The sequence below is a fragment of the Solanum stenotomum genome, chromosome 10, assembly GCF_019186545.1.
Source record: "Solanum stenotomum isolate F172 chromosome 10, ASM1918654v1, whole genome shotgun sequence".
Lineage (NCBI taxonomy): Eukaryota > Viridiplantae > Streptophyta > Magnoliopsida > Solanales > Solanaceae > Solanum > Solanum stenotomum.
Genome location: NC_064291.1, coordinates 53,838,807 through 53,852,486, shown reverse-complemented (window position 1 = coordinate 53,852,486; position 13,680 = coordinate 53,838,807). Strand labels below are relative to the sequence as shown.

Here is a 13,680-nt window from a genome sequence, read left to right as displayed (position 1 = left end):
TTAGGGTCCAATTTATGTATTATGCCATAAACTTTTTTTACTTAATTTAAAAACAGTTAAAGTAAATTATTAATATAAGTTTTTTTTTTATCTAACATAGTTGGTTAAATATCTTTTGTTAAAATTTTAATAATCAGATGGATTTAAAATATAAATTGTTAGTATGAGGTATGACTTATATATTTTACTAAGTTTTTAATATCTAATTTTACTCTACAAAATTTAAAAATTCTATAAAAACTTCATTAGTAAGGAGAAGGTTAATAGCTACTATATATATCCCAATATTATTATTCTATTATTTATTATAAGAAGAAAAGAACGTGGCCTAAAAAAAATAAACAAAAGTGCGCTACATGATCATAATTGAATATATAAAAGTAATAATCATGATTTGAGAAATAAAAGATGGTTTAATTAGATATTAAACATAACTGCTCGACACGATCATGATCAAATGATTGACTTTCCTTGCTGGCTAAAGTTCAAATATTTTTTTACTCAATTTGCTTCTCTCGTTTTTACATTGAAAATAACTTTTTATTTCACATGAATCAATGATATGCCCCTATATCATGTATCATCTAACTCGAAGATATCGTGTTCTAATAAAATTATATAACGTATAAAATAGAAATGTATTTGTCACTCTTATTCTACTTTTAACTCTAAATCCTTATATAATTAATTATAAACTTAATTCTGATGGTTATGTGTCAAGAATAAAGATAGATTGTACATGGACAGAGACTAAAGAAACTTGATCAATTTTTTTTTATTACTTGGAATGACAGCTATGTCATCCATTGACAAAAATCCACTCATTAATTACGATCATACTCCCTTAATCACTTTATTCTCTTTTGGCTTTTTGGAGTTGTTTAGAAAAAAAATAGTAAAAGTTTTCAGATTTGTTCCACTATCAACTATAATTAATTTTGTGAATTAAAAACACCATTGGTTCAATCTATATTATAAATAGGCATAATATATATATTGGATCCTAAACTTGGCTTCAAATTTTAACTTTGACCTCCAACTTTCAAAGTGCACAAACAGACACTTTAACTATCTAACTTTTAAATAAATAAACACACGATTTTTGCAGTGAAAGAGCGTGAAATGCAAACGCTCCAACGTGTGTTAGTGAGTCACTCAATGGCTGCCAACTAATTAAATATTTTACACGTCATTTTAGAAATAAAAAAAATTAAAAATTAATTTTAATTTATATACAAGAATCAAAATTAATTCCTCCTAATGATTTTTAGAGCTTGGAGCTCATTGTTTGACGGAGCTTAGAGGTTTGTTGATGGTTGGCTTCTTGGTTTAGGTGTTTGTGGTTGTTGGATCTGTTTTCATGGGGTTTGGGGGTCATTTGGATTCTCGCCGGAGATGGCGGATCTGATGGGTTTGGGGTCGGGTATTTGGTGGGTTTAGCAAGCTCAAATCTCGTTCGCTTCATGGGTTGTGTTCCGGTGTGAGGAAGAAGGAGAACAGCTGGGTATTTGGTGGCGTTTTGCCTGAAAAAGAAGAAAATGAACGGAGGTTTTGGGTTGCTGGAGATTGGCCGGAATCCGGGGGGTAGAGTTGTCATTTCAGCATTTTTTTACTGTTGTGGGACTCGAAAATTACTCCTAACTTGCGCAGAATACGTGCACATCACGCGTTTTGCCAAGTAGAATTCGCGTGTTTATTTATTAAAAGGTTAGATAGTTAAAGTGTCTATTTGTGCACTATGAAAATTGGAGGTCAAAATTAAAATTTGAAGTCAAGTTTAGGGTCCAATATATGTATATGCCTTATAAATATATGGGCAGCTCTATGTATAATAGAGGAGTGCCCGGGCATTCGAATGTTTTGATTGAATTTATATATATATATATATAAAAGGAGGTGCATAAATATATGGGCAGATCTNGTGTTAGCCAAATATGAGTACTGAGTAGTATTGTATTGTGTTTATTGAGATTAGTGTAGTGAAAGAGAGAGTTGAGACATAGAAAATTATTTTTAAGTCTTCAACTATATTCACTATATACAAAAGAGAGTAATTATATGTTATTGAAGGAATGTGTTTTTGTTGTGGAGCTTTGGACTCTTCAACTAATTCGGAGTTTCTTGAGTTGTACAACATTGTTAGGCTGTTGTATCCTGGAGGGGACAAGTCAAGAGTGTTACTGCTGGATCAGTGTAGATTATGCCGCAGTAGGCATGAATCTTCTTAAAGAGAGCAAAATATCCGCGTCTTAGCCTAAAGATTTATTTAGTCATTTTTGTCATTTTATTTTCAACGGTAATATTTTATATTTGTGATATATTACACCATCATATAGGATGAACAAGCCTAGTCACTATCCTTGGAATATGCATGGGATGAACACGCCTAGTCACTCTCCTACGAAGATGCATGGAATAAACTTGTTCATATGTAATGACTCAAAAATCACATAAAAATGTAAATTGCACTAGATAAATTTGATGCAACCAAGAAGACATTGACATTTGGCAAGATGAATCATCCCTGACCTCCCCGAACTTAGTGGTTCAATATACTCAATATTTAATCACAGAATGGATATGAGGAGAAGAGAAGAGAGTGTACGCAGACAGAACTTGATCTGAGGTAACAAAGTTAAAACAATGAGCAATTCAATCACATTTACCTGGTGACGCTCCTTTAGAAGGAGAAGGAGAACTTGGACCACCAGCTGCAAGAAGTAATCGAAATTGAAAAATATCAGATTTGAAGTAGAGATTTTGCTTCGATCAAAGTAAAAACAGAGTAATCAACTCCAGATCCAAAAAAATTGAGTCCAATTCAAATCTCAATTTCAGAAAAAAATGGAAATCCGGGGGGTTAAATCGTACCTTTACAAGTGTTAACATCGCCAGGAATGTTACAGTTTTTGAGAAGTGCAATAACTTGAGTAACATTAATACCGAGAGAAGGCAATAAAGTGGGATTTTCGAAAAGTTTGCAGATACATTGAAGATCTTTGTTCACGGCTTCTCTGAGTGGGTCACAACAAGAAGCCGATGGGTTGGACGTTGAGTTGAGGAAAGGTGCACAGGGGACTAGTTTAGAAGCACACGACGTCGTTTGGGCATCCGTGATGATTGCCGACAGTAGCGCCGCCGTGATCAGCCACGAAAATTTGGAGGAGAACATTTTTCTCTGTTTGATTTTTCAGTTTGCACGGAAAAGCTGATATGCTACTTTTTTTTTTCCTCCAGAAATTCTGCATTTTCATACATTTTTATTTGTTCAATATAAATATTAAACAAACTGTGCGCTACATGATCCTGAATTGAATATGAAAAAAATAATCACAAATTGAGAAATAATAGATTATTTAATTAGAAATAAAACAAAACTGCTTTGCACGATTATGATCAAATGATTGTTTTCCCTTGGTGGCTAGAGTCCAAAGATGGTAAATTTATATAATTTGGTATGAACACATGATAAAAGTAAGTGTTTACCAAATATATATTTTCTTGATTTAGTTTATATAACAATACATTTCTTTTTAATCCGCTCCAAAAGAAATGACACACTTATCATTTTATATGTTACAAAAAAAAGGAACAATTACCCAAATGCACATCTTATTTTATCATGATCTTTAAAATTTCCTATTATTTTTTTTAAAATTCAAAAATCCTCTCTCGAATACATCACTTCCCTCTCGGATACATCATTATTCCTCTCACATCCCTCCTCTATGTATTCAGATCTAATCCCCTCTCTGATACATTCCTCCCCTCTCGAATACATTACTTTCCTATGTATCTGGATGTCATATCACCTCTCTTATACATTCCTCCCTCCTCGAATACATCCCTCACCTATATATACGGATGTCCACTAATGTATTATGAAGTTCAGTGATGTATCTGGAAGTTCAGTGATGTATCCGAAAGTCCACTACTATCCGAAATTCATAATTTTTAAGAGACTTTTGTAATTTGAAAAAAGAGAAGGAAAATANTGAATTTTCTCTCCTTGTAGGTACCACATAAATTAAAACAAAAACAATAACATATATTGGGCCCCGTGCTGGCACGGAGTTCCATATCTAGTGTATATATATATTACTTTAATTTGTTTGTTCTATTTTAATGTGATATAAATTTTAAAAAGATAAAAAAGAACTTCTAAATTTACGATTTTCAACTAAAGTTTTTTAATGAAATAGACTAAAGATATAACAAACAAGTTAAAACGACTGGATCCTACGGAAAAAAATTGTAGATAAGAGTATCTTTTGGTGCGCATTTCTAAACGGATAGAGCACCTCGAAACTAACTAAACTCAATAACCAGACATTCAAAAGCTCTCAATAATGGCCGCAGCATTCAGCAGCAGCTTTGCTAATTTCGCCATTGGAGCTCAATTCTACAGGCCCAAATTCGTAAAACCCAAAACTTTCGTAAACCCAATTCGTTGTGCTGGTAGACTAGAATGGGTAATTTCTCTTTTTAATTTCCTTTCACTTCCCACTCCCCTTTCAGTAATAATTTGCTAAGTACATGATAAAATTGGTGAATTTTGATTTATGATTACAGGACCCAGATGGTTTATTGGGTCCGGCCCAAACGGGTCATATAGCCCGACTCGAGTTCCAGAGACGCCTTGAGAATGACGCTGCGGCCAGAGAAGAATTTGAACGGCAAGTTCGTGAAGAGAAAGAGCGTCGCAGAGTTCTTCGTGAGGTAATTTTTGTCGAATTGAAGTTACCATCTTATCTAACAATTTAAAATGATTGGAGCGAACATTTTATGAAGCGGAGTAAGGATTTTGAGTTTATAAACTTCTGATTCTAGAAGAAGCAACTTAATGGATTGTGAATAAATTATTAATACATACTAAGTAGATTTTTATATGGGTTCTGCTGAATCCGTAGTGTAAGCAGACCTGCAGCTTCACTCCTGTTTTTATTTATATTAGGCCAGTACAAGCTACTCAATGTGCCTAGAATGATTCTATGTCTTGTGCCAATGTTAGGATCAGACACTTATCATTACCAAAAGCTAATTTTGATAGTAAATGCGCAATTTTATTTCTTAACTAAGTCCACCATGCCAGCGCCATGTTCGATCATGACTACGACCTGGACCACCCAGCCCCTCGTGCAGAGGCGTATCTAGGATTTCGGTTAGATGGGTGCACGATTACGAAAAAATATATTTTAAATATAAATTTGATCAATTTGACTTTTAGTTCGTATATGAACCATTAAATTTTAAAAATTATAGATTCAAAATGTATAATACTAATAGTTTTAAATGTTAATATACACATTTGATTTAATTATATAAAAAATTTACAATGTTAAATTTTTTAGGAATTTTCAATGTAACACACTTGAAAATTTTGAACGATTAAAGAAAAAAAACAAAAGCAAAATTAGCTGAAACGTCAAAAGTGTAACCGATAACCACTTGGAAAAGTGTTACTCACAGAGACAAGATAGATATAAGGCTTAAATTTATATCCTCACTTAGAAAGGTGCACCCAATCATCATCGCATTATTATATAATATACTTTGAACATGGGTTCACACATCTATATTTAAATATTTTTTAAAAAATATAACACTACTACACATGATCTAGAGAGGGGAGCATGGGTTCACGTGAACCCACGGCACCCCCTCTAGATACGCCTCTGCCCTCGTGGGCCTTGCCATGCAGGGGCGGACCTACAGTGGTTCAAGTGGGTTCATATGAACCCACTTCGTTGAAAAATAACACTGTATATATATGTATATTTAATCAGTTTTTAAAATTTTATATGTATATATTAAATTTTGAACCCACTAACACAAGTCTGAAGCTTAGCCGAGTGGTTGAAGGGTTCAATTTTCCCAGCCAACCCTGGATCGAATCCCCATTGCCACATTTTAGTTTTAATTTGTTTTTTTTATATATAAAACGTTCACACACAGTTTTGTCTTCTATGTAGGTGTAACTTTTGTCCTTTTAGTTACTTAGAAACTATAAAAAGTAGAACAACTTTTTACTTTTACAATTAAAAGTCCAATAGTCAACAACTTTTGTCCTTTTTGTTTTTAATTTTTTTTTTTTTTAAAAAAAACTCAACCAAAAAAGCACTAATCCCTATTATTATCAATTCTAAAAACCCTTTTGTCTTCTTCTTTGTTGAATGTTTTTCGCTCTTGATTCTAGTCTTTATATATACATATATGATTATTGTGGTTATTTTTTATTTCTTCAACTAAAAAATCCCTTATCATTCTAAAATCAACAAAAAATTACAAATAATATTAGGTATATTTCTATGTATTCGATTCTGAAATTAAGGTTATAATTATTTTGTTTAATATTTTGTTTTTATTTGTTAAATGTTGAATGAAGAGAAAACATTCATAATATTCTTTTATTTTCTTAGTTTATATTGAAGCCTAGTTTTTCGTCCATCTTGTTATTTACCGTCTCATTCATAAGTCAATGTAATTTTTTTTCAAATGTATTAACATTGTTTAGTATAGTCAGATATGTATGTTGTTAGCCTCATAAAAATTACAAATAATATTAGGTATATTTTTATATCTTGAAGTCACTTCGTGAAAATCCTGGGTCCGCCACTGTTGCCATGGGCAGGATGTTGGCATGATGGTAAACGCTTGATCCTAACAGCCAAGTACGTGGACATTTTTTTGTTGATAAAGAGTTGAATCTAAAACGGACTACTTGAAAACAAGTTAAAATTGATGTTACCACTTCATATTAACCTGCTAGAAAAGAACATTTATTTATTACTCCCGTCGTTTCAGTTTATTTAGCCTACTTTCTTTTTTAGTCCGTTTGAAAAAGAATGTCTCTTTTTCCCTTTTTGACAACTCTTTAATGATAACTTTCCACATAACATGTTTAAGATGGTAAGATTAAAGAATATTTTGGTACATTCTACGTATCTTTAGTTTAAGACTACAAAAATCAAAAGTCTTCTTTACACCGTGTCAAGTCAAAATTAGACAAACAAAATTGAAATGGAGAGAGTATATAGGTCTGCAACAATTTGTGGAGTAGTCATTAAGACATCTTTGTATCTCTTCACATTTTGTTTTGGATGCATTTGTAATGTATATGTTTGTCTAATATGTTCTTTTCGTCCTGATCATAGTCACGAGTGATTCCGGATACAGTGGAAGGGCTTGTGGAGTTTTTTCTTGACACTGAAGCTCAAGAGATTGAGTTTGAGATTGCAAGAATGAGACCACGGTGAGTTATCTACTCTCCAATGTCACAGCTTAGGTGGTCAAAATTTACTGTTCTTGCGTCAAAGCCAGAAAATGCTATAAGTTGTTCGAATCTTCGCGGCATAAGTTCAGATTCAGCTCTGATATGTTATTAGACAGTCGAATATTCAAAATTGCGGCCTTTTGCTTTTGATCGTTCTCTGATTATGAAAATGCACATGTATTTCGAGTCTGTATTTTGAAAACTTGTGCAGAAAAAGAAAAAAATGTAAAATTATAGACTTTGTATAAAGATCAATTTTTTGCCTCTTAACAAAGAGATGAATATTTCTTTTTTATCGACCATTTTCTTGACATTTATGTGGTTGCCAAATTTGAGAAAGTATTGGTACCTCACCCAATGTAAAGTTTGCGAACATTTTCTAGAGGAACTGAGACAAGACTTTTATAACATCAAATTGCATGGATTTCTTGTCTGTCTCTGCTATAGTCTTCATCTTCTTTACTTGAAAATTTCTAACATATCTTAGTTTGCAGATTGAACAAAGAATTTTTTGACCATCTGCAAGTCGAACTTGGAAAGCTGCGCTTTTCTGTAAACAAAACTCAGGTTTTTACTGACCATTTACTCGACTTAGCATGAGACAGATACGTTAGTGAAATGACACTGACCATGATATTTCGCAGGCCGTGGAAGACAGATTAATTGAACTGGAAGCACTGCAAAAGGCCCTGCAAGAAGCAACAGGTCTGATAAATTGACTATTTAGTTTGCTCTTTTATTAGATATTTCCAGACTATTTTACATGGAAATGAGTAAAGGTATATGAGAAGATCTAGAAGTCGGATTCTGCATCATCTAATTCTTAAGTTTCGGAGATACCTAGGAGTACATATGTGGTTGCAGAGACATGACTAACAAATGTATAGTATAATATACACATATATTTTAGTACTCCACTATAGTATATCTCGCACAATTACCAAGTTTTCTTATCGTTATATAGAAATAAGAGAGTCTAGATAACCTATGCTTCGTGACAGTAGACTCGGCTATAGTTATAGTCAACATACCTAGGTGAATTAACCAAACCCGGTAAGTCTCCTGGATCACACTAAAATCATGTTGGATTATCACATGATTAACATGGGGCTAGAAGGGGGGTGGGGTTCAAGCAATATGCATAACATAGGCATACATGTCCCACAGTCCCAGATACAGTTGAGGATGAAGTCTCAATAAGTTATCCTGTAGAGTACTTTTGACATCCCGCCGTACTATTTTTTTTTTCCTGCAGAAGCCTATGATAAATTGCAAGCAGATCTTGTAGCAACAAAGAAGAACTTAACTGAGATTTTGACTTCAAAGGATGTCAAGGCCACTGTATGTGATAGTTTCTAAATTCTGCTTCTTCTTTTTATGTGTGGGTGTGGTTTGTATATTCTCTTAGTTTTATTGCTGAGTTTGGATTATTCCATTTTCTGAGCAGCTATTGGATTTGGTTGGGAGGAATGCACTGAATAGACCCTTGTTGACACTTCTTGATGAAAACATTGCAACTGCACATAGTGTTAACCAGGTGAGAAAAGCAAATTCCATACAATGTAGATAGAAGTTCTGTGGGAGTGATGATGCATATTTGTGAAGACACTGGTGCAAACATCACATAAAATAACTGAAACTTAAGCAGAAAAATGTGATTCAAAAAGGAAAAAGAAGTAACTTTTTGAACTATATAAGCATCGATAACTGACATAAATCCACACAATTTTCTAAAATTTCAGTGTTCTTCAAGGTTATGCTGTGCTTTCTCTAATAGTAATATAACAAACAAAAGAAAATAATATACTGAAAGCACACCTTGTCTAGGTTGAATTTTATTTTTTTTTCTTTTCGGTAAGGTACTTTTCTGGGTTGAGAATTGGTTGGGTAGGCACCCAAGGATATGACTTAGTGGTCAATGAAGTGGGTTGAGAACTATGAAGTCTAGGTTCAAATCCCAGCAGAAGCCAAAAAAACACTAGGGCCTGGTACTTGTTGCTGGTGGGAGGTGGCAAGTCTTCCATGGAATTAATCGAGGTGTGCATAAGCTGGTCCGAACACCACAGTCATAAAAAAGAAAAAGAATTGGTTGGGTAGAAATGGTGAGGCAGCATCTATTAAATGTTCCTCGTAGTGGCAAGTGAATTGCCATTATCAGCTTACAACATTCCTGAGCAGTCTAACAATCTTTGAAGTGAAGTTTATAGCCAATCAATTCTCAATCTTTGTGCGATAAAAAGAGACACTGGAATCTCTGAGTTATATGTAGAAGTTCCTATCATTTCTTTGTTAGTTCATCTTTGTTTAGACTAATTATGATAAAGTTTATCGGTTTTCCTCCTCTCAACTCTTTTCTGGGGTCTGATAGTTTCTCCACCATATCTTTTAGGAAGATACTCGCAAAATCTCTTTCATTTACAAATTACACAGATGTACAAAGAGCAGAAAATTATGTCTGATTTTTCCAATTGCACTCCACAACTCTTATGAAAAATGTATATTCAAGTTCAAACTTAACTAGTTATGTTATCTTCACGTTGGCTATTTTTCTTTTTGAATCTGCTCTTCGTCGCTTATACAAGAAAAAGAAACATCCATAATTTAAATTGAACATGATAAGTACCTTTATGCTTTTGTGTGCATCTTCTATGCACTAGCTGAGTATGGTCAAATTATTGTTCATGTGGATTGAGTATTGCTTAAGGACGATGAATTCAATCATATAATTGAACTGCATAAGCCGATTACTCTCGTGAAAGTTATTTTCTGGATAAACAAAGGATTTTAGCTCATTGAGCTCATCTCATGCATGAAAAACACAAAAATGATTACAAGTTAGGATAGGTTAAGAACTGAAAAGATAAGCAAGAAAATGTAAGATGAACAGTTCAAAGATGCTAAAAATATGCACTGATAATGCACACGCATCGAGGGTCCACAATGTCTGTCTAATATTTTTTCAGATACTCAGTAAATGTTCTTGGTAAACCTGATAGATGATAAAATAGGATCTTGCAGTAACTTCCCCAGATGTTCAAACTTGTTATTTTTTTGGATAGAGGTTGACATTCACTTGGATTCACTTTTATCTCTAAAAGATATGTGTTCCTTTCTGATGGATGTGTTGAAAGCTTGCCAATGGCTATATGTCAACACCATCATTATTATTTATCAGTGCATAATTTGTTGGTGATCAATTTGCGTAGAAGCTTTAAATATACTACTCTCTTGAATTTGAACTGATCTTCCTTTGGAAACGCAGAAACAAGCAGCAGAATACATGGAAAAGCTGAGAGGACTTGTTCTGAAGTACTTAACAGTATAGGCTTCATCTTAAGCTTATCAAATTCTTGTCTCTCATGTTTATACAGAGAAATGGTGAGAATTTCTGGTTATTTATATTTTAGTAATGTTGTAGTATATTACAAAATTTTGTAGGAATATGAACTTAGAATGTATCCCTTGTAATAATAAGAAGAAAGTATCCCCATCATTTGTGAAAAGAATGAGTAAACCATGTAACTGAAAATTCATGTTCTTCTTCCTTGTATGTTGGAAAGTGTGAAATCCTATTTTTACTGAAAGTGACAATTACATTGTTTATTGAATGCCTGGAAAGTCATAAAAAGTTGTCTCAGTGAAACATATAGGTTACGAGTTTTAGTTATGAAATTAGCAACTACTCTTGTGTTAGGGTAGATTGCATATATCACACCCTCTGGGGTACAATCCTTCCTTGAAACCTGTAAGAATACAAGATGCTTTGTGCACCGGACTACTAGAATGTAATCTCCTTTATACTACAACTTTTAGATGTTGAAATATAATAAGTACCCATCACCAAGGCATTCTGAGTTGGTGATGTTCCCAAAGCTGGATCTATGTTAATTGTTAACTGCCAACCATATATATTATGGTTTTCAGTTATAGGCAAAGTCTTAAGTCTTGCTGTAAAGTGAACATTTTAACAGTTTTTTATGGCTTCATAAACAGAGGTGAAAATTACCCAATGCAGCATAAAAGTTGAAATAGGCACTTCGTATGCTTTTTTGTATACTCTGAAACCCATTGGCCTGGCTAGTCCAAATTCGTGTCGCGGAACGCTCATAAAGGGAGAACCACTCCCTATTAGAGTTTTTTCGTTCCCATGGCTCGAACATTAACTTCTAATTAAGGACGTAGAAATCTCATTCATTCCACCCGACCACCGGTGGTTTCTGGATGCTTATTTTGTGCCTATTATTATCACGTGCTTCTTTACTTTCTATTAATTGTATATGTATATATCATCATAGCTGGCTGCCAGAACTTTTGTATGAGTACTATTACCAGACCCCTCTAGCAAATATGTACGGATTCCTTCTTGTATATTATTGCCTGTACAACCATAAAATAATGGTTAGTTGGTGACCCTCCACATGAATAACAATTAACAGAGTTACTATTGTTTTCAACAATTGGTACATTTTGAGACACGAGGCACAGACCAAAATCACAAAAAAAAATGTATTCAGTTTTGTCTTTTGGTTTTGTTCTCAATTTAAGAATCATCCAGGAAGTAATCAGTTTTGTTTTTACTACACAATGTTTTTCTAGTCACATGTTGGTCAAAGATTCTCTTGCATTAATTGCCTAATAAAAGATTAGTTTCGTAATTTGATTAATTTAGTGGACTCTTATACTTATCCTGTTTTGCTGTAATACTGATCTTAAGTACTCTTGATTCTCAAGTTTCTTTATGCCAAGTAAAAAGGCACACGTTGGTGTGCTTAGACATCTACCACGTTACCTTAAAAGTTTGGTCATGTCTATCTAATTTGAGATAAGCTTGAGGCAATCACAAATAAAAAAGAAAGTTCGGTGCATAAAGTATTCCAACATAATATTTGGAAAAAATACCGCACCTCAAGCCTCAAGGAGTCTACTATAGACAGCCTACCCTAAAGGATCTTACATTCACGCAGGATTCGAATGTGATATAGATAGTCTACTCTAATACAAATATTGGTGATTGCTTTCACAATTTGAACTCTTGATCAATAGATCACACGCCTCTTCACCAAAAGGCAACAAAATTTCATAAACATAGACAACATTACAAGTTGCAAAGAAAAAGAGTATACAATGGCAGATATTTGTGAGAAATATAAAGGTGGAAAGATTAAAATGTTGCATAGAAAGAAGAGGCAAAAGCAAAAGGGAAAGGGGCATGTGAAAACTTGTAGATTATACCCAAAATGAGGAAGATATTTTCATTTGTTTTACTTTAGAATATTGTTGCTAACTTTTGTAATCATGTTAGGAAAGTATAGGTGTGCAAATGGATGGATTGGATCAAATTCGAATGGGTTGAATATGGATTAAGCCACGTAAATTTGAAATTTCAGTTGTATCACGTAAATTGCAACAGATGGAGTGTTTTAAAAGAAAATAACTAGGGACCCTTTTAAATTCTATATAAAGCTTCACCATACTCTTGTACACCACACTAAAAAGAGAAAAAGAAAAATAGCAATGAGTAACCATAGTCTTCACTTGCTAATAATATTCTTATCTCTCCAATGTTTTCTTGTTCATAACACCATGGCTAAATCAGCCATGACCTCAAATCCAGCTGCCATAAAATTCATCAAAGTTTCATGTAAAGCCACACTTTACCCTGTTTTATGTGTCCAATGCCTCTCTGCTTTCGCCAACACTGTTAAACAGAGTGAGCAGCAATTAGCTCACGCTGCTTTATCAGTTAGTTTAAGCAAAGCAAAATCTACTATGATATTCGTATCGAAGTTAAATAGAGTGAGAGGTCTAAAGCCAAGAGAAAAACAAGCAGTGAAGGACTGTTTGGACACTATGAGTGATAGTATCGATCAGATAAATAAATCAATTCCGGAACTTGGACATACTGGTCAATTTTCAACTGGACAGGATTTCAGGTGGCATGTTAGTAATGTACAGACTTGGGTAAGTGCTGCACTTACTGATGAAAATACTTGTCTTGATGGATTTTCAGGGCGTGGTATGAATGGAAATGTGAAAGCTGCTTTAAGGTTGAGAATACTTCATGTTGCACAAGTTACTAGTAATGCACTTGCTTTGGTTAATCGATTTGCGGATCGACACCGGCCTAGTCCTTAATGTGACTGAAGCAGGGAGCGTGAATTTGAATTAGTCGGATCAGTGATGAGGTTGCAAGTTTTGATGTGTATAGGTCATGTTTTTTTTTTTTTTGAATTTTCATAAGCATGAATTTGGGGATTTATGCGTAGTGGTAACATTATATATATTCACTGTTGTAGCAAGGTTTGTGTGAAAAGGTTCAATTTTGTAGCTGCAATGAAGATAGTGCAGCTTAGTTTGTTTTCTATATGTGAATGTAATAATATAATCTCCTTGCTTGTATTTGTTTT

The 13,680-nt window shown here is 33.7% G+C and overlaps 3 protein-coding genes across 3 annotated transcripts; 2 read left to right on the top strand and 1 right to left on the bottom strand.

Moving 5' to 3' along the window:
* Window positions 1-2,608: 2,608 nt before the first annotated feature.
* On the bottom strand, window positions 2,609-3,172 carry LOC125842485 (non-specific lipid transfer protein GPI-anchored 7-like). Its single transcript, XM_049521783.1, has 2 exons — window positions 2,872-3,172; window positions 2,609-2,711 (listed from the first exon to the last, which is right to left on the bottom strand). The coding sequence occupies exons 1-2, from the start codon at window positions 3,170-3,172 to the stop codon at window positions 2,653-2,655; spliced, it is 360 nt and encodes a 119-aa protein (XP_049377740.1). The 3' UTR covers window positions 2,609-2,652.
* Window positions 3,173-4,225: 1,053 nt separating this feature from the next.
* On the top strand, window positions 4,226-10,881 carry LOC125878454 (uncharacterized). The gene is made up of 8 exons (XM_049559712.1): window positions 4,226-4,472; window positions 4,573-4,719; window positions 7,155-7,252; window positions 7,768-7,840; window positions 7,918-7,978; window positions 8,529-8,614; window positions 8,721-8,810; window positions 10,536-10,881. Exons 1-8 carry the CDS (start codon window positions 4,350-4,352, stop codon window positions 10,596-10,598), a joined length of 741 nt encoding a protein of 246 aa, XP_049415669.1. The 5' UTR covers window positions 4,226-4,349; the 3' UTR covers window positions 10,599-10,881.
* Window positions 10,882-12,705: 1,824 nt separating this feature from the next.
* On the top strand, window positions 12,706-13,680 carry LOC125878458 (21 kDa protein-like). The gene has a single exon (XM_049559715.1). The coding sequence runs from the start codon at window positions 12,788-12,790 to the stop codon at window positions 13,406-13,408; it is 621 nt and encodes a 206-aa protein (XP_049415672.1). The 5' UTR covers window positions 12,706-12,787; the 3' UTR covers window positions 13,409-13,680.